The 27,992-nt window shown below is 40.3% G+C and overlaps 1 protein-coding gene across 1 annotated transcript; it reads right to left on the bottom strand.

Moving 5' to 3' along the window:
* Nucleotides 1–82: 82 nt before the first annotated feature.
* LOC115516546 (coiled-coil domain-containing protein 170-like) lies at nt 83–27,318 on the bottom strand. The gene is made up of 6 exons (XM_032593371.1): nt 27,069–27,318; nt 15,883–16,018; nt 12,710–12,910; nt 5,128–5,355; nt 3,169–3,384; nt 83–352 (listed from the first exon to the last, which is right to left on the bottom strand). The coding sequence occupies exons 1-6, from the start codon at nt 27,272–27,274 to the stop codon at nt 191–193; spliced, it is 1,149 nt and encodes a 382-aa protein (XP_032449262.1). The 5' UTR covers nt 27,275–27,318; the 3' UTR covers nt 83–190.
* Nucleotides 27,319–27,992: the final 674 nt, after the last annotated feature.

Here is a 27,992-nt window from a genome sequence, read left to right on the forward strand (position 1 = left end):
TAACAATCTAGACTAGACCATAAACAAATGTGTAGAACACGACAATGACAAAGAAAAGTTAAATGCCAAATATCAAAGGTGAGAAATTCCCAGTGCATTTTATTCATAACATAGCTGCATTCAAGATGCTACAGGAGATGCCCGTATCTACTGAGTTCTTGTCGGGAGTAATGAAAAAGACAGAACTTTTTTATTCATTATCCTGTCCAGTCTCAGAGTGAGAAGCAACCTTTGATTTGTCAGATGCTTTATAATCTTGTATAATAAGCCTTAGGTGATTGATGATTTCCTTGTCTGCTGTTCTCATGTTAAATCCCAACATCTTCATAATAGTTTCTCGAAAATCAGTCAGCTACAAAAAACCACCAAAAACATCAAGTCATACCATTAGTTTCAGTCACCTACATATTATGTACAATAAAATCGGTATCAGAAATGTAGTCTTATTAAACATTTCTCTATGAAATGTAACATTCTACATTCAAATTGTATTTTTAAGATAGAAAAATGGTCTCTTTTGGAGTGCCTGGGTGGCTCAGTGGGTTAAGCGTCGGACTTTGGCACAGGTCATGATCTTATGGTTTATGAGTTCAAGCCCCACATGGGGCTCTCCCACTCTCAGCACGGAGCCCACTTTGGATCCTCTGTCTCCTCTCTCTGCTCCTCTTCTGCTCTCTCTCTCTCAAAAATAAATAAAAACATTTAAAAAAGAAAGAAAGAAAAGTGGTCTCTTCTATTACAAGAACTCTTTATTTAAAATGTCCTTTTCGGGGCGCCTGGGTGGCTCAGTCGGTTAAGCGGCCGACTTCAGCTCAGGTCATGATCTCGCGGTCCGTGAGGGCTGTGAGTTCGAGCCCTGCGTCGGGCTCTGTGCCGACAGCTCAGAGCCTGGAGCCTGTTTCAGATTCTGTGTCTCCCTCTCTCTGACCCTCCCCCGTTCATGCTCTGTCTCTCTCTGTCTCAAAAATAAATAAATGTTATAAAAAAAAAATTTATAAAGAGACTGTCTTTAAAAAAAATGTCCTTTTCATTTTAAGATTTTTCTTTTTATTTTTAAGTCTTTTTCACCCCCAGCACAGAGCCCAACATGGGCCTTGAACTCATGACTCTGAGATCAAGAGTTGGATGCTTTACCGACTGAGCCACCCAAGCGCTCCTAAGGTTTTATTTTTATACTTTATAGACTAAACCTAATTTTATTGCTGCTTTTCATCTCTAAGGTAATTCCTTTTTTGATTTCAGACTTGTTGTATGGTAATAGCAGTCCCCGAAATCCATCTGTCCTCACCCCTCCTCCCTTATAAGGAAAGCAGCTCTAATCACCCATAAATCATGAGCCCAGGCTGAAGGATGCAGCTGGCCTCCAGGGGTGGCCCAGAAATAGGACAATGCATAAATGAGGAAATACTGAGAAGTCCAAGACCTAGTGGGTCAGAACCCTGGCAAGTGAGAGGGAAAAGAGAGGGCCTTGGAAACACATTAGCCGAAATGGGCAGTTGTAAAGGACAAGGTTTCTGAAGGGAGAAAGAGATACTTGGAAGGGTAAGGTGTTCCTTGGAGGTTTAGAGATAAAGGAAAAGAGAAAAGCAAACAGTGGGAAATGAGTGATTTCTATAAACAAGATGTACTGCAGAATCAGATATCACATAAACCCCCCCACACCTCAACGTAAAAGACTTGAGGTGTTAAACTTTAGAAACTGCACTTACTGTACCAACACAAGAGGGTAGTATTGAGTTAAGAAACTAAGTAAGTAAACCCTGCCCTGTAACTACGTAAAGTAGAAACACCTAAAATTGAGAGGGCAGGACAATTAAAAGGATCTTAAAGTGAATAGATAAATGGCAAATAATATCCATCCAAATTTCTTTTTGTTATTGAAAAAATTTTAACGTTTATTTATTTTTGAGAGACAGAGTGCCAGTGGGGTAGGGACAGAGACAGAGGGAAACACAGAATCTGAAGCAGGCTCCAGGCTCCAAGCTGTCAGCACAGAGCCCGATGCGGGGCTCAAACCCACGAATCCGTGAGATCATGACCTGACCCCAAGTCGGACGCTTAACCGACTGAGCCACCCAGCTGCCGACATCCAAATTTCCTTAAGAAGAAAATAGCCTCCTCCAAACTAGTCAGGTGATGAAACTCTGCCCCGACCCCCCACCCCCCTCCAAAGAACTCCCATGAAGCAAAAGAAACATGTTTGACACAATACCCGGTATGGATTAAATATCAAACAAGGATTTGCAGACATGGGGGGGGGAACCTTTGTTTTGAATCAGAAATACAGTATTCAGAATACAAATGGACAAAAAAAGATATCCAAGATGTCTCATAGATAAGATGTGAGGTCAGGTTGAAGTCAGGCAAGAACAAGACAAAGTCATCTCAGAGATAAGGAGTAAGCTACAGAGTACCCAAAGTAGAAGAGATCTGACTGAAAATATAATAAGGAACATCGAGAAGAATAAAAACAAGAATATACATAAGCAGAAGTTTAAAAAGAGAAAAAGCCAAATCATATCATGATTTTGTGTTTTAAGAATTTCTTAAGGTAATCTCTAAAGTTACATATTTTGTAAGAACTAATAATGGACAGGCGGCATATAATCTCACAATAGCCCAAAATTACCAGTTAGCCTTTAAAAAATTCTCTGAAAACATGTGCTCTGTAAATGCAGTGGAAATCTAAGCAAATTTAGAAGCACGACCCTCTTTTCCTAAAAGTGACTCAGCCCCACACACGTGGGTTCCCCTGAACTCCCAATCTCTCACATCGTTTTCCTCCTTGTCACCGGTTAATCGGAGGATGTGTATGCAATCCTAACGTAAGATAATCATATATCCCCTCCTTTGCCACGGAGGATTTACCGGGAATAGGCATTTGATCTAAGCTGGGCTTATAAAACACTTTCTTGGGATTCTCTCTCCTGTCACAGAATCTCTAAATATCAAGCAAGCTGACATACATGGCGAAGCTAAGCAGAGATGGTGAAAAGAGCTGTATGAGGCTCCAGGCGCTGATCCTGGGGCCCTCTCAGAGGTCTGGCTGTCTAACTCACCTTTGATTCCATAAGCCAACAACGTCCTTTTTGTCTGGCTTAGAGTCTAAGTTGACATGGGTGTTGATCACTTCGACTTAAAGAATCTTAATAAAGTAATAAAACAAACCTCTTGTTGTCCTGATACTTTATCAAGCGTGCTCTTTGCTGTGTAGCGCTCAGGACTGATGGCATCTAACATCTGATGGACTTTCTCTTTGTCTCCTCTTTCCTCTGTCTTGGCAGAGTCTGATGTAGTTTTCAAGTTGTCTGTTTTCATAACTGTCTTCCCTTGCATTAGTTCAGCTTTTGTTAAAGATTGCCTGAGCTTTTCAATTGTTTTGTCCTGTGAGGGTATAAGGTTGGGGGAAGGGAGATGGCTGTGATTAGATCTTTTCTAAATAATAGACAAGATGCATGGTATAACCCATGCTTCTTTTCCTTCTTCTTCTTCTTTTTTTTTTTTTTGACCTGATATATGGAAAAGAAAGAAAATTCCATAATTTATGAATTAACAGAACATTTCTTAATCATCAAACTCATCAATAACCAACAGTCACTGAGCACCTGTATCAATTAGGCACTTGGGATTTAAAGACGTTTAACGAGTATTCCATGCCTTCAAAAGTCTTACAGCCTCTGCTAGCCAAATTCAGAAATACAGACAATAACTGGCTTTGCAGTAAGATAAATATTGTGATAGAATGGGGAAAAAAAACACATTGATCCATAAGTATTTAGTGCACCTTTGGTTTAAGGAATCAAATGTATGCTTGAAATAGTACAGCAAAGCTTGGTATGGAGAAGATCCAAAGAGGAGCCCCCAAAATGAGTAAAACTTTTAACTATTACCCCAATAAGAAAGACCAAAATAAAACTTAAAAAGCAAGGGTTCTGGGGCGCCTGGGTGGCTCAGTCGGTTAAGCGGCCGACTTCGGCTCAGGTCATGATCTTGCGGTCCGTGAGTTCGAGCCCTGCATCGGGCTGTGTGCTGACAGCTCAGAGCCTGGAGCCTGCTTCAGATTCTGTGTCTCCCTCTCTCTGACCCTCCCCTGTTCATGCTGTGTCTCTCCCTTTCTCAAAAATAAATAAACGTTAGGGGCGCCTGGGTGGCGCAGTCGGTTAAGCGTCCGACTTCAGCCAGGTCATGATCTCGCGGTCTGTGAGTTCGAGCCCCGCGTCAGGCTCTGGGCTGATGGCTCAGAGCCTGGAGCCTGTTTCTGATTCTGTGTCTCCCTCTCTCTCTGACCCTCCCCCGTTCATGCTCTGTCTCTCTCTGTCCCCAAAAAAATAAATAAACGTTGAAAAAAAAAATAAATAAATAAACGTTAAAAAAAAAAAAAAAAAGCAAGGGTTCTAGAATCCCAACATTTAGAATACCAGTTACCTTTGAGAAGTAGGGAAGGGAATACATGATGGCTTCAGTGGAGTTGATAATGCTCTTGTTCTTTAAATTTTTTTTAATGTTTGTTCATTTTTGAAAGACAGAGAGAGAGAGAGCACCAGCAGGGGTGGGCAGAGAGAGAGGGAGACACAAAATCTGAAACAGGCTCCAGGCTCTGAGCTGTCAGCACAGAGCCTGATGCAGGGCTCGAACTCACGAACCGCGAGATCATGACCTGAGCCGAAGTTGGATGCTCAACCGACTGAGCCACCCAGGCTCCCCGATAATGCTCTCGTTCTTAAGATAAGTGGTAGATTTGCATGCATCTAATTTTATTATCCAATATATATTCTTTTTTTTTTTTTAATTTTTTTTTTCAACGTTTATTTATTTTCGGGACAGAGAGAGACAGAGCATGAACAGGGGAGGGGCAGAGAGAGAGGGAGACGCAGAATCGGAAACAGGCTCCAGGCTCTGAGCCATCAGCCCAGAGCCCGACGCGGGGCTCGAACTCACGGACCGCGAGATCGTGACCTGGCTGAAGTCGGACGCTTAACCGACTGCGCCACCCAGGCGCCCCTATCCAATATATATTCTTATGTGTGTATATAAGAATGCTTTTTAACTCAATGAGAAACATGCAGCTAAAATAGTAACAAGACCAAAGCTTAAGTGAATCTTTGAAAGCTCACTTCCTTTACTTACCTTAAGGACATTTACTCTTGTCAGTTGAGTTTTCATACTTTTATTTGACAATTTCAAATCACTCAGCTGTTTCTGAAGTTTCTGAATTTTCTCCTCTAATCTTTGAGTTGTAGCATTGTGCAAATTCTGCTGAATATTCAATAGTGTTTGTTGCTCATTGTCTTTCTCTAGCTGTTGGGATATCTTGCCATGTTCTGCTATCCATGAATTCTTAATCCCAGAGTTTTCCTTTGCAGAAATCAACAGTATTGAAATAAAGAAGTTGTGCTTTAAGGTGGTGTTCCACACTAGCATACCACATCTACTCTAGTCTAATAAACTGCAGACAGTAATACTTACATAAGTAAATTTTTTTCACCATAAATATGCATTATTAAAATAATCTGGAAAATAAAGTATGACAATAAAAGGGGTGGCTCAGTGCTAACAAGGGCACAGGTAAGTTGACAATTTCATAAACATCGGGTGGAAACAGAGGAGATCAGCTTTTCAAGGAATGTATTATAAGGAAATATTTAGTAAAGATTCATACGCAAATATATTCTTTACATTATTTATTTTTTTATTTTTTTAAAAAAATTTTTTTTTCAACATTTATTTATTTTTGGGACAGAGAGAGACAGAGCGTGAACGGGGAAGGGGCAGAGAGAGAGGGAGACACAGAATCGGAAACAGGCTCCAGGCTCTGAGCCATCAGCCCAGAGCCTGACGCGGGGCTCGAACTCACGGACCGCGAGATCGTGACCTGGCTGAAGTCGGACGCTTAACCGACTGCGCCACCCAGGCGCCCCATCTTTACATTATTTATAACACAAAAAAGTAGTAACAGTGCAAATGCCAAAAAATTACATATTATTGATTATACATTCCCTAGAAGAAGCTTCAAAAATATTTACTAAAAGAAAATATTAATGCTACAACTAAATGAAGGAAGGAGGATTAAGAAAAACTCTGCCTACCAATTATGTTAACATAGGTATAGAAAAATATTCTTTTTAAGTATTTATTTGTTTATTTTGAGAGAGACAGACAGAGCATGAGTGGGGAAGGGGCAGCGAGCAAGGGAGAGAGAGAGAATCCCGGGTAGGCTCCATGCTGTCAGCTCAGAACCAGACCCAGGGCTCAATCTCATGAATTGCAAGATCATGACCTAAGCTGAAATCAAGAACCAGATGCTTAACCGACTGAACCACTCAGGTGCCCCTCTATGGAAAAATATTAGAATTATACCTATATTTTAACACTGCTTATCTTACAGTGGTAGGATTACTGTGATTTTAATTATATTCTTTCTAATAATCTATACTTTATAAAATTAGTACCAGAAAAAAAAGAGAGGATAAAAATTGAATAAAAATACCATATATTTTCACTATATATAAATCAAAAGATAATAACGTTTGTATTAAAAAAAAAACCCCAACTGTTCTTTGGAAGAATAAAATAGATGCCCCAAGCAAGCCTGGTTAAAGAGAAAAGAGAGGGGCACCTGGGTGGCTCGGTCGGTTAAACGTCCGACTTCGGCTCAGGTCATGATCTCACGGTCCGTGAGTTTGAGCCCCGCGTCGGGCTCTGTGCTGACAGCTCAGAGCCTGGAGCCTGTTTCAGATTCTGTGTCTCCCTCTCTCTCTGCCCCTCCCCTGTTCATGCTCTGTCTCTCTCTGTCTCAAAAATAAATAAACGTTAAAAAAAAAATTAAAAAAAAAAGAGAAAAGAGAGAAAGTAAAAAATACATAATATTAGGAAGGAAAAACATACAGAATGCATAGATACAGAAAATATGAAAATAATTCTACACTTGATTTTAGCCAAAAGGCCGAGAGGCAATTATATGAAAATAATTCTAAAAGAATATTTTATAATTCAGTGGCAAAAAGTTGAAAATCTAAAAGAAATCCATTATTTTCTTTTTTTTTTTTAATTTTTTTTTTCAACGTTTATTTATTTTTGGGACAGAGAGAGACAGAGCACGAACGGGGGAGGGGCAGAGAGAGAGGGAGACACAGAATCGGAAACAGGCTCCAGGCTCTGAGCCCATCAGCCCAGAGCCTGACGCGGGGCTCGAACTCCCGCACCGCGAGATCGTGACCTGGCTGAAGTCGGACGCTTAACCGACTGCACCACCCAGGCGCCCCGAAATCCATTATTTTCTAGAAAACAATAATATGCAATCATGACCAGAAAACAAAAAACCCTAGTAAAGGGGCACCTGGGTGGCTCATTCAGTTAAGTATCCGACTCTTGGCTTCAGCTCAGGTCATGATCTCATGGTTCATGGGTTTGAGCCCTGTGTCAGTCTCCACGTTGACAGTGCAGAGCCTGCTTGGAATTCTCTCTCTCCCTCTCTCTGCCCCTGCCCCTCAAAATAAATAAGTAAGTAAGTAAGTAAATAAATAAATAAATAAAATGAATTATACTTGGAGAATTTGGCATACTTTTTCAGAATCAAGGAAAAAAAATCAAAGATACTGACAATTTGAACCATATGAATCATATGAGCATTAACTATCTATGGAACTTTATGCCCAACAAACAGAGAACACATTCTTTACAAGCACACGTGGAACAGTTACCAAAATCAATCCAGTATTAAGCCATGTAAGAAGTCTCAATAAATTATCAAGGATCAGGTACTTCCAGCATGTTGTAATAAAAGACAAAAATCTTAAATCCCATGCATCTGGAAACCTAAAAATGTATTACTATGTTTAAAATGAAAAATAAGGAAAACAGTCCATGTCAATATTTGTGGCACAAAGCTAAAGTGCCTCTTGACAGAATAATTATAGTTTAACTAAGCACATTTATTAGGATATTTGAAAGGTTAAACATAAAGCAGGTGCTCTTATTCCTTCTCTTCTTATTCTTCCTTTCCTTTCTTTTCTTCTCTGGACAATACAGTCCTCATGCTGGTAGATGGGCAGGACAAGGTAGGCGCCAGAATGAGAAGAGAAAAGCTGTGACTCAAGCGGGCTGACAGAAGTGGACACAGAGGTGGGTTGCCCTGCGGAGGGACTCAGAGCCTGACCAGGGTGAAAGGAGAGCCCAGGTGGAGAGGTGACCTGCCATGGAGGGTAACAGCCCGAGCAGGGTGAGGAAGGCATGCACACGGTTTTGGAAATTAACAAGAAGAGACAGGAACCCAAATAGGCAAATGGGTGAAGGAAACATCCAGGCAAAGACTAAAAAGCCAAAAGACTAAAAAAGATAAAAGAAATGCTCCAACTCACTAATTAGAGAAATGCAAATTAAATTAACAACACTTTATACCCCCCAAAATAGGAAAATTTAGGAAGCTGGTTAATGCCACGAAATGACAAGAATGTGGAGATTCAAGAGCCCTTGTGTATATCTGGTGGGACTATTGTTCTGTGAAAGTCGACTGGCAGTACTTAATCAAATTAAATGTCCATCTACCCAATGAACCACCAATTCCAATCTTGAGCAAACACCCCTAAGAAACTCTCTCACAGGTCCTTAAGGTGACTTGTACAAGGATGTTGGTAGCAGTATTTGTGGTGGCAGAAAGACAGAGGTAACTGGGGTACTCATCACTGAGGAGTGGACAGGCAAATCATGGCCCATGTGCACACTGTAGAATTCCACGCAGTAGACACAAGCAATGAACTAGATGAGAAAATAGCAATACTATGTGGATCTTAAAAATATAAAGCTGATCTGGAAAGCAGTGTGGAGGTTCCTCAGAAAATTAAAAATAGACCTACCCTATGACCCAGCAATAGCACTGCTAGGAATTTATCCAAGGGATACAGGAGTACTGATGCATAGGGGCACTTGTACCCCAATGTTCATAGCAGCACTCTCAACAATAGCCAAATTATGGAAAGAGCCTAAATGTCCATCAACTGATGAATGGATAAAGAAATTGTGGTTTATATACACAATGGAATACTATGTGGCAATGAGAAAAAATGAAATATGGCCCTTTGTAGCAACGTGGATGGAACTGGAGAGTGTAATGCTAAGTGAAATAAGCCATACAGAGAAAGACAGATACCATATGGTTTCACTCTTATGTGGATCCTGAGAAACTTAACAGGAACCCATGGGGGAGGGGCAGGAAAAAAAAAAACACAGAGGTTAGAGTGGGAGAGAGCCAAAGCATAAGAGACTGTTAAAAACTGAGAACAAACTGAGGGTTGATGGGGGGTGGGAGGGAGGGGAGGGTGGGTGATGGGTATTGAGGAGGGCACCTTTTGGGATGAGCACTGGGTGTTGTATGGAAACCAATTTGTCAATAAATTTCATAAAAAAAAAAAATATAAAGCTGAGGGCACCTGGGTAGCTCAGTCATTTAAGCATCCAACTCTTGATTTCGGCTCAGGTCATGATCTCATGGTTTGTGAGATCAAGCCCCGAGTCACCCTCTGTATTGAAAGCACAGAGCCTGTTTGGGATTCTCTCTCTCTCTCTCTCTCTCTCTCTCTCTCTCTAAATATAAACATTTAAAAAATATATATAATGCTGAGCAATAGAATGAGATTTTACCACAGTACTATTTATGCAAATTAAAATACATATATAAAAGTATAATTTAATGGGAATGCAAACTGGTGTAGCCACTCTGGAAAACAGTATGAAGGTTCCTCAAAAAACTAAAAATAGAACTATCCTATGACCCAGCAACTGCACTACTAGGTATTTATCCAAGGGATACAGGTGTGTTATATATATATATAAACACACCTGTATCCTATATATATATATATATATATATATATATATATATATATAGGAGTATTACTCCTATATATATAGGAGTATTACTCAGCAATCAAAAAGAATGAAATCTTGCCATTTGCATCTACGTGGATGGAACTGGAGGGTATTATGCTAAGTGAAATTAGTCAGAGAAAGACAAGTATCATATGACTTCACTTATATGAGGACTTTAAGAGACAAAACAGATGAACATAAGGGAAGGGAAACAAAAATAATATAAAAACAGGGAGGTGGGACAAAGCATAAGAGACTCATAAATATGGAGAACAAACAGAGGGTTACTGGACGGGGTGTGGGAGGGGGAATGGGCTAAATGGGTAAGGGGCACTAAGGAATCTACTCCTGAAATCATTGTTGCACTATATACTAACTAATTTGGATATAAATTTTAAAAAATAAAATTAAAATAAGTAAATAAGTAAATAAATAAATTAAATAAATAATAAAATAAAAGTATATTTAAAAGAACATATACAAATGACCCTTGAACAACATGGGTTTGAACTGTGTGAGTCTACTTACATGCAAATTTTTTATCAACATGGTACAGTACTCTCTCATGGTACAATGTATTGTCTCTTATGACTATTTTTTTAACATTTTCTTTTCTCTAGCTTACTTTATCATAAGAATACCATATACATAAATATGGCATACAAAATATGTGTTAATTGACTCTTTATGTAATCAGCAAAGCTTCTGGTCAACAGTAGGCTATTAGTAGTTAAGTTCTGAGGTGGTCAAAAATTATACATGGGACCTTTCAACTACATGGGGAAGGTGTCAGCACCCCTAACCCCCACATTGTATAGACAAAAAGATACACATTAAACACATTAGATTGATCTCTTTTGGAAGAGGGAATGGGAAAATAGACTTAAAAGGAGTAAATAAATAAGAGAAAGCTCTTCCATAGTCCAAGATAGTGTGTTATGAACCATAGAGTTTGATTAACTCAACCTTCTGCATATGAGGTCCAAATTGTGAGGAGTAGGGAAGCAAAGGAATACAAGAAGCCAACAAACAAACAAACAAACAAAAAACAAGGTGCTCAGCCTTACTAGTAATCAGGTAAATGTTATAACTATACTATTTTAACCCAACTCTCTCTCTCTCAAAGAATGACATCATCCAATGCCGGTTAGGCTGTGAAGAAGAAGCAGGCACTCAGGCATTTCTATTTGGAAAGTGAAACTCTTGCTTTTTGGAAGGTAGTATTTTGGCAGTGGCTATTAAAATTTAAAATACTCATACACTGTGATCCTATAATTTCATATCTAGAACTCAATCGCCTAGGGGGAGAAAGCACCAATGTGGAAAGACATATGTATAAATATATTTATTGCTACATTATTTGTAATGGCATAAAAGGTGGAAATAATTTAGTAGTCCATCAGTAGGGAACTAATCAAATAAATAAGTTATATATACTCTGTGGAATACTATGCAGCTATTAAAGGAATGAGTTAAATCCATTCTTTTAACCTAAGGAAAAACCATGAGGTACTTACTTTTTACTGTGTAAGAACAGTATTTCACTAGCATAGTCCCAGTTTTTTTCCCCAGTTTATTTATTTTGAAAGAGAGAGAGGGTGCAAGCAGGGGAAGGACAGAGAGAGGGAGAGAGAGAATCCCACGTATTGTCAGCACAGAGCCCGACGCAGGGCTTGAGATGGTGACCTGAGTCGAAACCAAGAATCGGATGCTTAACCTACTGAGCCACCCAGGTGCCCCCACACAGTCCCAGTTTGATAAAAAGTACCTACATACATGTACTTGACTATTTCCATAACCATGGCAATAGTTGTAGAAGATATATATACTACTGTTTACTGGGGTAAAATAGACAGAAAGAAGGTTGGGGGAAATTATTATTGTTTTCTTAAAAACTTTTCACTTGGTTTCAAGAGTTATAGAAAGCATGTGTTAATTGAATATTCTTAAAATTTAATATAGCATTTTACGGGTGCCTGGGTGGCTCAGTCAGTTGAACATCTGACTCCTGAGTTTGGCTCAGATCATGATCTCACAGTTTGTGTCGGGACACTGACAGTTCGTGTCCTGACATTCTGGGGAACACAGTGCCTGATGCTCCACTTGTCCCGTCATTCCTTTGAGCTCCTTTCCTTCGAATCGGCTTTTTAAAGCACATTAAGAAATACATTAACAAATGCCCTCATAATAAATACCAAACGTGTGCATCTTAGAGAAATGAGAGATATGGAAAGAGGAGAGGATTTTTTTTTAATTTTTTTTTAATGTTTATTTATTTTTGAGACAGAGAGAGACAGAGCATGAACGGGGGAGGGTCAGAGAGAGGGAGACACAGAATCTGAAACAGGCCCCAGGCTCCAAGCTGTCAGCACAGAGCCCGACGCGGGGCTCGAACTCACGGACCGTGAGATCATGACCTGAGCCGAAGTCGGCCGCCCAACGGACTGAGCCACCCAGGTGCCCCTGGAGAGGATTTTTTTAATGTTTATTTATTTTTGAGAGAGAGAGAGAGAGGGCACAAGCAAGAGAGGGCCAGAGAGAGAGAGGGAGGCACAGAATCTGAAGCAGGCTCCAGGCTCTGAGCTGTCAGCACAGAGCCCGACACGAGGCTGGAACCCACGAACCACGAGATCATGACCTGAACTGAAGTCAGATGCCCAATCTATTAAGCTGCCCAGGCTTTCCAAGGAGAGGATTTTTGATAAAAACAGAAGGTTTAAAAGTTTGTAGCAAATTTTCCTCCCTTTTCTAATATTAAGTATCAACAGCTTTAAACGTTAGATGATACCATAAAATACGATCATTTTCATTGTCAAAGAAATGCTTTATATATAGAAATTCTTACTTTTTTCCTGTTCAATTCTAATCTCTCTTGAAAAAAGTCATTAATAGCAGTGTTTCCTTCCATACGTTTCAAGGGTCTTTTTTGTTCCCTCTGCCTTTCTTCCATTTGGGAGAATTCTCCAACGGCTTCTTCAGAGTGGCCACATAGCTGCTCCAGCCGTTTGGTGAGCATCTGGATTTCCTGCTGCAGACCTGCTGTCCTCTGTTGGGAGAAAAGGACAGACAAAGCTCCTGATGGTCTGTGACCTATGTTTCAATTAAAAACTATGTGTGAGGTCTACTGACACTGACATTGTGCTGACATTACATTACTAAATAGGTGAATGGGGAAGACTTCTAAGATTTGACATGTAGAAGCTGGTTTTAGAAAAAGAAATTGAAAGGTGTGATATACAAAATCAGACATTTTAGTTAGCATTGAGAAATAAAATTGTGTAATGAATTTTAAGCAAAAAGTAAAAGAAAAAATTGGAACTCTCCAACAAACAGACTGAGCAGATTTTATTGACATACTGAATTTAAGCAGTATCTAACTTTGAATTTTAGGGCGAAGAGGCATGAAATTTTACTAAAATCATGTGGACATGACAAGGAGATATATAGCCACTTAAACTTGCCGGTTCAATCTTTTGATAGACTCGGCCAGTATATTCAAACAAATGACTGACTTGACAATGTATTTTACCCCATTGACTGAACTGACCAGTATTTAGTCATGATGGACACATATATATCTTCACCATACCACTATTTTTTTTTAATTTTTATTTATTTTTGAGAGACAGAGAGCAGGTGAGGCACAGAGAAAGAGGGAGACACAAAATCTGAAGCAGGCTCCAGGCTCCGAGCTGTCAGCACAGAGCCAGACACAGGGCTTGAACCCACGAACCGTGAGATCATGACCTGAGAGGAAGTGGGACGTTTGACTGACTGAGCCACCCAGGCACCCCACCATACCACTATCTTTAAGCTAGCATTCGTTGACCTTCCACTGAACTGTAGTAAGCATTTATCATGTATTAATCCATTTAATCCTTACCACTCTGTGAGACAGGAACTGTACCCTCCCAGCCCCCACCCCACCCCCCTCCACCAAATTTTACAAATGAAACCGAGGTACAGAGAGGATAAGGAACCGGCCCAAGAGCACACAGCTGGTAATGGCTGAGCTGGGACTCATACTGGGGCCCTCTACTTTTCACAAATACACTATACTACCTCTGCTGTAATAATGGACATCCTCTTCCCTTTTATATTGTAGTAATAAAAATGAAATCAAAATTAAAATTCAGAGCCAGGGAATTTACTAAATCGGCTAATATAAAAAAATCCACATGTTAAAGAAACAAATCTGAAAGGGTGGCTTGTCTGTCAATACACTTAACAGACTTCCAAGATTGCTCATTTGCACCAACTTCCTGAACCCTCTCTTTCACAGCTTCCTCCGTGGCTATAGGTGTGGGGACAGCACTGTTGCTCAGAAGAGTAGCCAACCGACTGAGGAATTTCTGACGGTAACATCACAGTTTTTGTTTTCCAGCCGGAAGGAGACAAAGGTCTGTCCAACTCATATTTTTGTTTTTCCTTATGGATTGAATCTTGCTGACATTTATCCCAAATTTTCTGCCCATCTTTTGGTCCTTCAGAGTGAAAAATGTTGTCTCTCTCCAAGTTCTTGGTCAGGATAGCTTCCCCTATATCCTAAACGTGCCAACACACGTGAAACTTCCCATTTGGAATTTAATATGGAGACATTGACTTCCTTTTGTTTTCTTGAAATATAAATATAGTCATAATACAAGACTTCAGGAGAAAGGTCCTCCAAAGAAATAAAGAGTTATGGAGTCATAAGACAGACGAGGGCATGTTCAAAAGAGCAAACTGGAGTATCAAGAGGTATTAAAATGACTGTACAAAGAAATTGTTTTGAGAACACAGGAAATTTAGCTTAGAGAAGCAGCTAACCAAATAGCCTCAGTTATGAAGTTAAACTCTTAATAGAAAATTCTGGGGGTACCTGGGTGGCTCAGTTGGTTAAGCATCTGACTCTTGGTTTCAGCTCAGGTCATGATCTCACAGTTTGTGGGTTCAAGCCCTGCATTGGGCTCTGTGTTGACAGCTCAGAGCCTGGAGCTGCTTCAGATTCTGTCTCCCTCTTTCTCTGTCCCTCCCCCACTCGTGCTCTGCCTCTCTCTCTCTCAAAAATAAATAATAAACATTAAAAATGTAAAACAAAAAAAAGAGAAAATTCTGAGCTAATAAATGTAGAAGGAATGATAGAAATTTAAAAATCAGCATTTTCTATCTAATGAAATAACTGATTCAGGCAAAGACCGTCAATGAATGCTAAGACACTTAATGAAAAGTTGGGAGGGCAACAGATATTTCTACAAAGACTTCATCATGGTTCTATAACATCACTTAGTAACAACAACTTTGACTATGTAGATGTATAGATGTATAAATGAAAGAAGTCATACCTCTTTCCCCCAACCTTTCCCTTGTACTCCTGTAATCATCCTGCTTCCATTATAGTCAGGGCTAAAAAAAAAAAAAAAAAAAAAAAAAAAAAATGCTTGTATTTCTTCCCTGGCTCCCATCCTCCAACATTCTTCTATAAAACCTCTACTCATCCGGTGAATTGCTTTCTACTAGTGACCAGGCTCATCTCTTCCTTCTAAACCCAACTCATGCCATAATTCTAGATTTCAAGGTCAAATGCAGATGATCTGCCAGTTTAGCTTTGTGATTTCTGTGCCTCGGTTTCAATGACTTTTGCTTACACCGCCCTTCAACACACATTCAGAGCCCAAAATCCAGCTGCTGGCAGCAGCAGGAGGTAACCCACACCAGAAATGTATAACACCGACATTTCATTCTCTTATCACCACCGCTTCCTCCCAGGTCTCGCTCAGCTCCAATCCCTTTTACGGTTCTAACACAGAGGCCTTAGATCCACCTTGTGGTTACTCTCTGTACCTCGGAAAGGCTTTCGGTCAACCATACTGCACAGCTTCCTTTGATTCCCCCCCCCACATCCCCACGCCCCCCCATTTCCCATCCCCCCAGGATCAGAAGCAGACCAACAACCTACTAAACATTTGCCAATTATCTCTTAGAGTAACACGAGGTCTTGCAAATCCTGTTTCTTGAAAAATCAATATTTATTCTCACCTGCATCATGAAACTATCCAAGGAATCTTCTTGTCCTTTCATATTCATATGATGGGTGAATCCATTAACACCTGCTAACTTTTCCTCCAAAAGGCCTGCTTTCCGCTCTGCCTTTTCTCTTTCAAACAGATGGACTCTGTGCAAAATATTGGTGGGTAACAATATCATGAAACCAACTCAATTTTCAAACTTAAATTAAAAATAATTAAAGTTGGGGTGCCTGGGTGGCTCAGTGGGTTAAGCATCTGACTTTGGCTCAGGTCATGATCTCATAGCTTGTAGGTTCGAGCCCCTTGTCGGGCGCTGTGCTCACAGCTCAGAGCCTGGAGCCTGCTTCAGATTCTGTGTTTCCCTCTCTCTCTCAGCCGGCCCCCATCTCAAAAATAAATAAACATTAAAAAAAAATAATGAAAGAGAGCACCTGGGTGGTTCAGTCGGTTGAGCGTCCAACTCTTGATTTCAGCTCAGGTCATGATCTTGCGGTTTGTGATTTCAAGCCCCATGTGGGGCTCTGCGCTGACAGTGCAGAGCCTGCTTGGGATTCTGTCTTTCTCTCCCTCTCTCTGACTCTCCCCTGCTCTCTCTCAAAATAAACTTCTAAAAAATAATAATCATTAAAGAAGCAATCCCCACTTAAAATATATTAAATATATGTATCAAGTTAGAAATGTACTTTTGCAAAGAGCTGTGCGGTTACCCAACTATTTCTAGGGAGGAACTAGAAATGGCAGAGAAATAGAGATGAAAACAATCCAGTGCTAGGTCCTCTAGTAGTTCCGCTGGGGAAGGTTAATTTTTAAACCATCTTTTTCACGGGGAAATTTGAGCATGAATATCTGCCTGCCACTATTAGTAACATTGTGATGGCCAGGAGGTTCCACAGAGATACGAGGACTCCTGTTTTAATAACATCTGATGACTCTTCCACTGGGATTTAATGAGAGGAAAGGGAATTCGAATAATGATGCAGCAATAGAGAAGAACATATGTAAAAACTTGTTTTATATCAAATATACAAATAGCTAATTATTTGGGGTGTGTGTGTGTGTGTGTGTGTGTGTGTGTGTGTTTGGTTCTTGTTTTGATTACCTATCAATTGCTAGGTATTGTTAATATTTTCTACCCTGTACCCATAGCTAGGTCAAAGTTTCAGCCGATCTTCCATATTTTTGTTTGTTGCTGTTTGTGCATTTTTGATCCTCTCCTGTCTAAGAATTGCAGCTTACAGAATTAGTGAATTTGAGTCAGGTTAAAAGAAATTACCTGTATTATCCAAACAGAAATTTTTAATCGAAAAGATTATATTAGAGGGGCGCCTGGGTGGCTCAGTCAGTTAAGCGTCTGACTTTGGCTCAGGCCATGATCTCATGGTTTGCAGGTTCGAGCCCCACGTTGGGCTCTGTGCTGAGCTTGGAGCCTGGAGCCTGCTTCAGAGTCTGTGTGTGTCTCTCTCTCTCTGCCCCTCCCTGTTCATGATCTGTTTGTCCCTCTCTCCCAAAAATAAACACATTAAAATTTTTTTTTAAAGATTATATTAGAGACATGCAGGAGACGCTCAAAAGGTCTAACACACCTATAACTGTAGGCCTAGAGTGAGAGTAGAGACAGAATGGGAAAAAACAGTATTTGAAAAAATAATTCCCAAGACTCCATACCTGATGAAAGACATAACTGATAGATTCAATAAGTTCTTTAAATCCTAAGCAGGACAGATACAAAGAAAGCCACACTAAGACACATCATAGTCAAATTGCTACCAATAAAAAGCACACCTTATTATCTCCAAAGGCACAACAATAAGACTGATAAATAACTTTTCAACAGAAACTATAGACGTCAGAAGATAACCAGATGACATCTTAGAGTGCTGAAAGAAAAAACACTGGCAACCCCAAATTTTGTACTCAGTAACACAAACCAAAACAAAAAATGACCTTCAAAAAATGAAAATGAAATAATATAGTTTCAGAAGAAGAAGAAGAAGAAGAAGAAGAAGAAGAAGAAGAAGAAACAGAAAGACTGTCAGAAGAAATGCTTTATAGGAAACACTAGAGGAGGTTCCAGTCCAAGATGGTGACATGGGAAGACCCTGGGCTCACCTCCTCCATGGAGGCACCAGGTCTACATCTATCTGTACAGCAATTCTGCCCTAGGGGGAGCTGAGGGCTGACTGAGCAGCTTCTGTACAACAGAAGATGGGGAGACCACATGGAGAGGCAGGACAGACAGAGTAGCCGATACCCCTGCAAGCTCCGGGTCACTGGCCCACACCAGGTCCAGATGCCCTGGGGCTTGGAGGGAAAGCTGAAGGTTGGAAAAGCAACTGGAATGTGGAGGAACTGGTCCTGGAACCTTGCCCAGTGGTGAGAGAGCTGTTGGAACTCTCTCTGGGTAGCATAGTCTGTGCTCCCCCTCCACCACGGTGGGGATGTGGATGGAAGCAGGGTTCCAAACCCCTGGTTGGCCTGCCACCCCAGCGAGCCTGGGCCCACTGGGTCCTGGGCACATACCAGCCCCAGACACCCTGGGGCATGGAGGAGAAGCCACGGTTTAAAAGAGCAGCTAGGGTGTAAAGGAGCTAGGTCTAGAATCTCGCTAGGCAGTGAGGGAACAGGTAAAGCTTTTGCTGGGTCAGAGGGGCTGGGGAGCACCATGGTTTACCTTCCCCTTCTACCTGGATGGTGCAGATAGATAGGACAGGGTCCAGGCTCCATGGCCAGCCTGTCATGTCAACAAGCCCCATGCCCCTGGCCCACACCAGCCTCAGACACCGTGGGGCACAGAAAAGCCATAGTTTAAAAGAGGAACCAAATATAAAAGAGCCAGTCCTAGAACTCTAACAGACAGCAGGGGGACCTGCTAGAACTCTCCAGGTTGAAAGGGCTGGTGAGCACCACAGTTATGTTCCCCATCCAACTTGATAATGTGGACGGGAACAAGGTCCAGGTGCCATAGCCAGCCTACCACCTCAGTGAGCCCCAGGCCCTTAGCCTGCCAACCCCAGCTGTCACACAAAGATGGCCCCAGCATGACACACACTGGGACACCCCTGGTCCAGCAATCACTATGGCTCCAACCATCATGCCAAGGTGACACAGGCACAAAGCACCTCCTTGGAAAATTCCAGGCCCACACCACTTCAGCTCCAGATAGCTTGCTAGGGGACCCCTGACACAGAGCACTCTGGGACCTCTTAGCTAATGCCCACTTTGGCTCCAGCTGCCTTGCTAAGATGTCCCGTGCATGGAGCACCCTGGGAACCCCCAGCCCGTGTTCACTTTAGCTCCAGCTGCCCTGCCAAAACACCTCCTGCATGGAGCACCCTGAGACCCCAAGCCCACCCCTCACCTCGGCTCCAGCCACCCCACCAGGGAGCCCTCTGTACAGGACATCCTGGCCCATGCCGGCCTCCATTTTAATCACCCCAATAGGGCACACTCTTCACTGAACACCTCAGGACACCCTAGCTTTCACCTACTTCTGCTTCAGGTATCCTCCCAGGCTGATCCTGTGCAGCACATGCCTCACCTCAGTTCCAGACATCCCACTGGGACACTTCCGACATGAGGTGCCCCTGACCCCTTGGGCCATGCCCTCCTGTGGCTCCAGCTGCCCTGCCAGGGCACTCTGCGTGAAGGACCCCAGGACCCACTGGCTTGAGCTCACTTCAGCTTCAGCTGTCCTGCTGGGGCACCTTCTACACAGAGTCCTGGGACCACCCAGGCCCACACTCACTTCCGCTCCAGCCATCCCACCAGGGTAGCCACAGCATGGAGTGCACTGGGACCCGAGCCCATGCAGACACAGTTCCAGCCAGCCAGCCAAAGGCACCAGCCACCTACAGTCTACACAGAAGATGACCATATACAAGACCATTCCTGCAAGTTTAGGAGAAGTAGCTGTTCCATCTAATTCATAGAAACAAACACAGACAGTACAGCAAAATGAGGAAACAGAGGAATATGCTCTGAATGAATGAACAAGACAAAACCCCAGAAAAAGAACTATATGAAATGGAGATAAGCAATATGCCTGCTACAGAGTTTAAAGTAATTATCATAAAGATGCTCACCAGACTGGAAAGAAGAGTAGACTCAGTGAGAACTTCAACAAAGAGATAGAAAACATAAAGAGAACCAATCAGATTTGAAGCATACAATAACTAAAATGAAAAATACATTAGAAGGAAATCAACAGTAGATTAGAGAATACAGAAGAATATATCAGCAATCTGGAAGATAGGGTAATGGAAATCACCCTAGCTGAACAGCCAAAAGAAAAAATAATCTAGTTTTAAAGAGGATAGGGTACCTGGGTAACTCAGTCAGTTAAGCAACTGACTCTGGATTTTGGATCAGGTCATGATCTCACAGTTCATGAGTTTGAGCCCCATGTCAGGCTCTGTGCTGACAGCCCGCTTGGGATCCTCTCTCTCTCCCCACCCCTCTCTCTCTGCCCCTCCCCTGCTCACTCTCTCTCTCTCTCAAAATAAGTAAAATAAACTTAAAACAAAAAGAGGATAGGTTAAGGGATCTCTTGAATAACATCAAGCAAGCAAACATTCACATTATACGGGTCTCAGAAGAAGAAAGGGGAAGAAAATTTATTTGAAGAAATAATAGCTGAAAAATTCCTTAACTGGAGAAAGGAAACAAACATCCAGATTCAGGAACCACAGAGAGCTCCAAACAAGATGACTTAAGGAGGTCCATATCACCAACACATAATAAAATAATTAAATGTCAAAGGTTAAAGATAAAGAGAGATTTTAAAAGCAGCAAGAGAGAAGCAACTAGTTACATACAAGGGAAACCCCATAGGCTATCAGCTGATTCTGCAACAAAAACTTTGCAGGCCAGAAAGGAGTGGCATATATTCACTCCTGAAATAAAAAAAGCTGAAAGTAAAAAAATCTACAACCAAGAATTTGCTACCTGTCAAGGTTATCATTCAGAATTGAAGGAGAGATAAAGAATTTCCTAAACAGGGGTGCCTGGGTGGCATAGTCAGTTAGTATCTGACTCCTGATTTTGGCTCAGGTCATTGTCTCATGGTTTGTGAGATAGACCCCACATCAGGCTCTGAGCTAACAGTGTGGAGCCTGCTTGGGTCTCTCTCTCTCTCTCTCTCTCTCTCTCTCTCTCTCTCTTTCTGATCCTCCCTCCCCTCTCCCCCAAATAAATAAACTTAAAAAAAAAAAAGAGTTACCCAGACAAACAATAGTTAAAGTTTATCACCACCAAACCAGCTTACAATAAATGTTAAAGGGGCTTTGTTAAGTAGGAAAAAAAAGGTTATAATTAGAAGTAAGACAATTATGAATAAGAAGATACAAAATATATGACAGCATATACACAAGATGTGGAGGAGAGTAAAAAAGAAGTTCTTTTAGAATGTGTTCAAATTTCAATCAATTTACTATAAACTGCTAAAAACTTAGGGTCCTATATATGAACCTCAGGGTAACCACAAACTCAAAACCTATGATGAATACACAAAAAATAGAGAAAAAGAATTCAGGCATAACACTACAGAGAGTCATCAATCACAGGGAAAGACAGTTTGAGAGGAAGAGAGAGAATAACTACAAAAATAACCAGAAAACAACAAAATGGAAATAAGTACATAGTTATCAATAATTACTTTCAATGTAAATGGTCTAAGTTTTCAAATCCAAAGACAAAGAGTGGCAGCTAGATTAAAAAAAAAAAAAGAAAAAGAGCTACCTATATGCTGCCTACAAGAGACTTACTTCAGACTTAAATGCTTACACAGACTGAAAGTGAAAGGATAGAGAAAGATACACCATGCAAATAGAAATGAGAGAAGAAAAAAAGCCAGGATAGCAATAGTTATAACAGACAAAATAGACTTTAAAACAAAGATTGTAAGTAGAGATAAAGAAGGGCATTACATAAAGACAAAGTGGTCAATCCACCAAGAGTATATAATGGCTGTAAATATCTATACACCCGAAATTGGAGCTTAAATACATAAAGAAAACATTAGCAGACATAAAGGGAGAAATTAACAGTAGTACAATAATAGTAGAGAACTTTAACACCTCACTCACATCAATGGATAGATCATCCAGGCATAAAATCAATAAGGAAACAGTGTCTTTGAATTACATATTAGACCAGATGGACTTAACAGATATGTACAGAACATTCTATCCAAAACAACACTATGCATTTCTTTCAAGAACCTATGGAACATTCTCCAGGATAGATCACACATTAGGCCACAAGGCATGTCTCAATAAATTTAAGAAGATTGAAATCATATCATGCATCTTTTCTGACCACAATGGTATGAAATTAAAAGAATCATAAGAATGTGCTAGAAAAAAACACAAATGGAGGCTAAACAACACGCTGCTAAACAGTCAACAGGTCAATTTAAAAAAATCAAAGGGGAAATAAAAAAAATACGTGGAGACAAATGAAAATGAAAACACTATGGGGGCGCCTGGGTGGCGCAGTCGGTTAAGCGTCCGACTTCAGCCAGGTCACGATCTCGCGGTCCGTGAGTTCGAGCCCCGCGTCAGGCTCTGGGCTGATGGCTCAGAGCCTGGAGCCTGTTTCCGATTCTGTGTCTCCCTCTCTCTGCCCCTCACCCGTTCATGCTCTGTCTCTCTCTGTCCCAAAAATAAATAAACGTTGAAAAAAAAATTAAAAAAAAAAAAAAAAGAAAATGAAAACACTATGGTCCAAAATTTTGAGGACACAATGAAAGCAGTTTTAAGACAGAAATTTACAGCAGTACAGGTCCACCTCAAGAAACACACAAACACAAAATCTCAAATAAACAACCTAATCTTACACCTAAAGGAACTAGAAAAAGAAGAACAAAGTCCAAGTTTAGTAGAAGGAAGGAAATAATAAAGATTGAAATAGAAATAAATGAAATAGAGACAAAAAAGAAAGAGAGAAAGAAAGAAAAAAGAAAGGATCAGTGAAACCGAGAACTATTACTTTGAAAAGATAAATAAAACATTGATAAACCTTTAACCAGACTCATCAAGAAAAAAAGAGAGAAGACACAAACAAATAAATCAGAAATGAAAGAGGAGAAGAAACAATAGACATGACAAAAATAAAAAGGATTATAGGAGACTACTCAAAAAATCATATGCCAAAAAATTGGACAACCTAGAAGAAATGTATCAATTCCTAGAAACATATAATTTTCCAAAACTGAATCAGGAAGAAATAGAAAATCTGAACAGATTACTAGTAACAAAATTTAATCAGTAATAACAAAATTTAAAAAATCTCTGAATAAACAAAAGTCTAGGACCAGATAGATTCACAGGTGAATTCTACTAAACATTTAAAGAAGAGTTAATGTCTATTCTCCTCAAAATATTCCAAAAAACAGAAGAGGAAGGAAAGCTTCCAAATATGAGTCCTGATACCAAAATCAGACAAAGACACTACATAAAAAGAAAACTATAGGCTAATATCCTTGATGAACATAGATGCAAAAATTCCCCCCAAATAGGAGCAAATTGCATTCAAAAGTACATTGAGGGGCGCCTGTGTGGCTCAGTTGGTTGAGCATCCAACTCTTGATTTCGGTTCAAGTCATGATCCTGATTGTGGATCATGGGTTTGTGGGATCAAGAGCTGTGTCAGGCTCCACACTGAGCAAGGAGCTTGTTTAAGATTCTCTCTTCACCTCTGTGTCCCTTGCCCATTCTCTCTCTCTCTCCTTCACTCTCTCTCTCATTCTCAAAAGTAAAATTAAAAAAATACATTGAGGGGCGCCTGGGTGGCTCAGCCAGTTGAGCGACCGACTTCTGCTCAGGTCATGATCTCACGGTTTGTGAGTTCAAGCCCCGCGTCGGGCTCTGTGCTGACAGCTCAGAGCCTGCTTCTGATTCTGTGTCTCCTTCTCTCTCTGCCCCTCCCCCACTCATGCTCTGTCTCTCTGCATCTCAGAAATAAATAAACATTAAAAAAATAAAAAAAAATACATTCAAAGGGTCATCCACCATGATCAAGTGGGATTTATTCTGGGGGTGCAAGGATGGTTCACATTCATGAATCAATGTGATATACCACATCAACAAAATGAAGGATTAAAATCATATGATCATCTCAATGGATGAAAGAAAAGCATCTGATAAAATCCAATACTCATTCATGATAAAAGCTCTCAATAAAGTGGGTTTAGAGGGAACACACCTCAACATAATAAAGGCCATATAAAAAAAAGAAAAAGAAAAAAACCACAGCTAACATCCTACTCAATGGTAAAAAAAAAAAAAAAAAAAGCGAGCTTTTCCTCTAAGATCAGGAGCAAAACAAGGATGTCTATTCTCACCACTTTTATTCAACATAGTGCTAGAGGTTCTACCAACAGCAATCAGACAAAAGAAAGAAAGAAAGAAAGAAAGAAAGAAAGAAAGAAAGAAAGAAAGAAAGAGAAAAGAAGAAAGGAAAGAAGAAAGAGAAAGAAAGAAAAGGCATCCAAATTAGTAAGGAAAAAGTTAAACTGTCACTATTTGCAGATAACATGATACTATATATATAAAACCTTAAAGACTACAACAATAAACTATTAGAAGTAAAAAATAAAGTCAGTAAAGTTTCAGGATACAAAATTAATACACATAAGTTGATTGCATTTCTATACACTAATAAAGTAGCAGATAGAGAAATTAAGAAAATAATCCCATTTATAATTATACCAAAAAGAACAAAATATCCAGGAATAACCTTAACCAAGGAGGTGAAAAATCTGTACTCTGAACACTGTAAAACATTGACGAAAAGAAATTGAAGATGACACAAATGGGACGATATTCCATGCTCATGGATTGGAAGAATCAATATTGTTAAAATGCCTATACTATCCAAAGCAATCTATACATTTAATGCAATCCCTATCAAAATACCAATGGCATTTTTCACAGGACTTGAGCAAATAATAGTAAAGTTTGTATGGAACCACAAAAGACCTTGAATAGTGGGTCTTCACATGAAAAAGAATGAATTTGAACTCCTAACCCCTAACTCACATCATATACAAAAATTAGTCAAAATTTTCAGAGATATAAATTTAAGTGTTAAGACTATACATCTTAAAAAGAAAATATATGTGTCAATCTTTGTGACCCTGGATTAGGCAATGGTTTCTTAGATATGACACCAAGTCTCAAGTGACAAAAAATAAACTTCCATCCAAATTAAAATACTTTGTGCTCCAAAGGACACCATTAAGAACATGAAAAGACTGAGCCAGGCTCAGAGGGACATGCGACCCCTGATCTCGGGGTTAGGAGTTCAAGCCCCACATAGAGTATAGAGATTACTTAGAGAAAAAAAAAAAGTGAAAAGACAACCCACAGATGGGAGAAAATCCCTGCCCGTCATATGTCTGATAAGGGTCCAGTGTCCAGAACACATAAAAAACACACCTCAAAAATAAAAAGACAAATAACCCAATTGAAAATTGGGCAAAGGATTTGAATAGATATTTCTTTTTTTTTTTTTTTTTATTTTTTTTTTCAACGTTTATTTATTTTTGGGACAGAGAGAGACAGAGCATGAACGGGGGAGGGGCAGAGAGAGAGGGAGACACAGAATCCGAAACAGGCTCCAGGCTCTGAGCTGTCAGCCCAGAGCCCGACGCGGGGCTCGAACTCACGGACCATGAGATCGTGACCCGGCCGAAGTCGGACGCCTAACCGACTGCGCCACCCAGGCGCCCCTGAATAGATATTTCTATAAAGAAGATACACAAAGGGCCAATAAGCACATGAAAAGATGCTCAACATCTTTAGCCTTACAGAAATACAAATTAAAATCTCAGTAAGATACGACTTCCTATCCACTAGAACGGCTATCATAGAAAAGACGAGCAATAACAGATGTTGGTGAGGATGTGGAGTAACCGGAATCCTCAAACATTGCTGGTGGGAATGTAAAACGCGTAACTGCCTTGGAAAATAGTCTGGAAGTGCCTCAAAAGTAAACAGAGTTACTTTATGACTCAGCCATTCTACTCCCAAGGCATATACCTAACAGGAATGAAGCATACAGTCATGTAAAAGCTCACACGAGAATGGTCACAGGAGCGTTATGCATAAAGTCACCCCCAAAAAAGGAAACAAGCCAATGTCCATCAACGGATGAATGCATAAACCAACTGTGGTATATTCATACAATAAAATATTATTCAGCCATAAAAAAGAGTGAAGTATGCTGATTCATGGTTCAACATGGATTAACCTTAAAAACATTGTGCTAAGTGAAGTGAGACACAGGCCATATATTGTATGACTGCATTCATGGAAAATGTCCAGAAAAAGCAAGTCCATAGAGAAAGAATGTAGACTGGTGGTTGTCGGAATGGGGAGTAATTGAAAATAGGCATGGGGTTTCTTTGAGGGGTGATTAAAAATGTTCTGGAATTAGTGGTAATGATCGCACAATCTTGTGAATATATTAAAAACTACTGGGGCACCTGGGTGGCTCAGTCAGTTGAGCGACCGACTTCGGCTCAGGTCATGATCTTGCAGTTTATGGGTTCGAGCCCCACATCGGGCTCTGTGCTGGCGGCTCAGAGCCTGGAGCCTGCCTCGGATTCTGTGTCTCCCTCTCTCTGCCCTTTCCCTGCTCATGCTCTGTCTCTCTGTCTCTCAAAAACGAATAAACATTAAAAAAAAAAATTAAAAAAAAAAACTACTGAATTGCATACTTTAAAGGGGTGCATTTTTTTCTTTTTTTATTGAAGTACAATTGACTAAAAGGGTGAATTTTAATGGTATGTGAATTACATATCTATAAAAACATCTTTTTTAGGGGCACCTGGGTGGCTCAGTTGGTTAAGCGTCCAACCAGGTCATGATCTCATGGTTTATGAGTTCAAGTCCTGTATCACACTCTGAGCTCAGAGCCTGGAGCTTGCTTCAGATTCTGTGTCTCCCTCTCTGTCTGCCCCTCCCCCTCTTGTGTTGTCTCTCTCTCTCTCTCTCTCACTCTTTCCTTCTCTCTCCCTCTCAAAAATAAATATTTTAAAAATGTCTTTTTTTAAACATAATAATTTTGAGTCAGGTATTACATGAAATTCTACTAGTTTTAAATTCTGTGATCCATCAGGAATATGGAGTTTATATACTATTTGCAAACTTATGACAAATGAGATGTTTGAAAACAAACTAGAACATTTCCTACCTTAGATTGTTTTCCAGTTCTATAATTTTTTCAGTTAGATCCCAGTTGCCTCTTTCAAGATTCTGAATATTGGTGTTTTTCAAAGATTTAATTCTGGTTAGAGAAGCGATAAGTTCCTCTAAGTCCTTGATATCCTCTTTCAGGGACATTATCTGGGAAGACTGATGCACGTTATTTCGTTTGTAACTTTCTAGCTCACTCTTCATCTCTTGCAATGAAGTTTCTTTTATGAAGAGCTTGTTTTGAAGGTTTCTTAGCTATTCAGAAAGGGAAAATGTTACTTAAAATCTTAATGTTGGTTTTAGAAAATTCATGACTTTAAATCATTATGGATATTTCAGTTACAACTTATTATACAATAAAATGAAGATTCTCAAATCTCCTAACAGTATATTCCAGTGTTACACTCATTTTTTTTTAAGTTTACTTATTTATTTTGAGACAGAAAGCAAGAGTTGGGGAGGGGCAGAGAGAGAGAGGGAGAGAAAGAATCCCAAGCAGGGTCTGCAGTAACAGCACAGATCCCATGAGCCTGAGATCATGACCTGAGCCAAAATCAAGAGTTGGACTCTCAACTAACTGAGCCACCCAGGCGCCCCGAAACAGTGTAATTTTTTTAAACGTTTATTTATTTATTTTGAGAGACAGAGACAGAGACAGAGGGAGAGAGAGGATCCCAAGCAGTCTCTGTGCTGCTGCCAGCACAGAGCCCACGTGGGGCTCGATCCCATGAACACTGAGATCATGACCTGAGCCTTTAAATCAAGAGTCAGACCCTTAACCGACTGAGCCACCCAGGGACTCCTGAAGCAGCATAATTAAACAACAACAACAACAACAACCACAACAACAACAACAAAAACCATTAAAATGACACATAGGGTTTAGAATAAGCGATTTTATTCTCATCAACATTAAAGTTGC

This window comes from Lynx canadensis, chromosome B3 (assembly GCF_007474595.2).
Source record: "Lynx canadensis isolate LIC74 chromosome B3, mLynCan4.pri.v2, whole genome shotgun sequence".
Lineage (NCBI taxonomy): Eukaryota > Metazoa > Chordata > Mammalia > Carnivora > Felidae > Lynx > Lynx canadensis.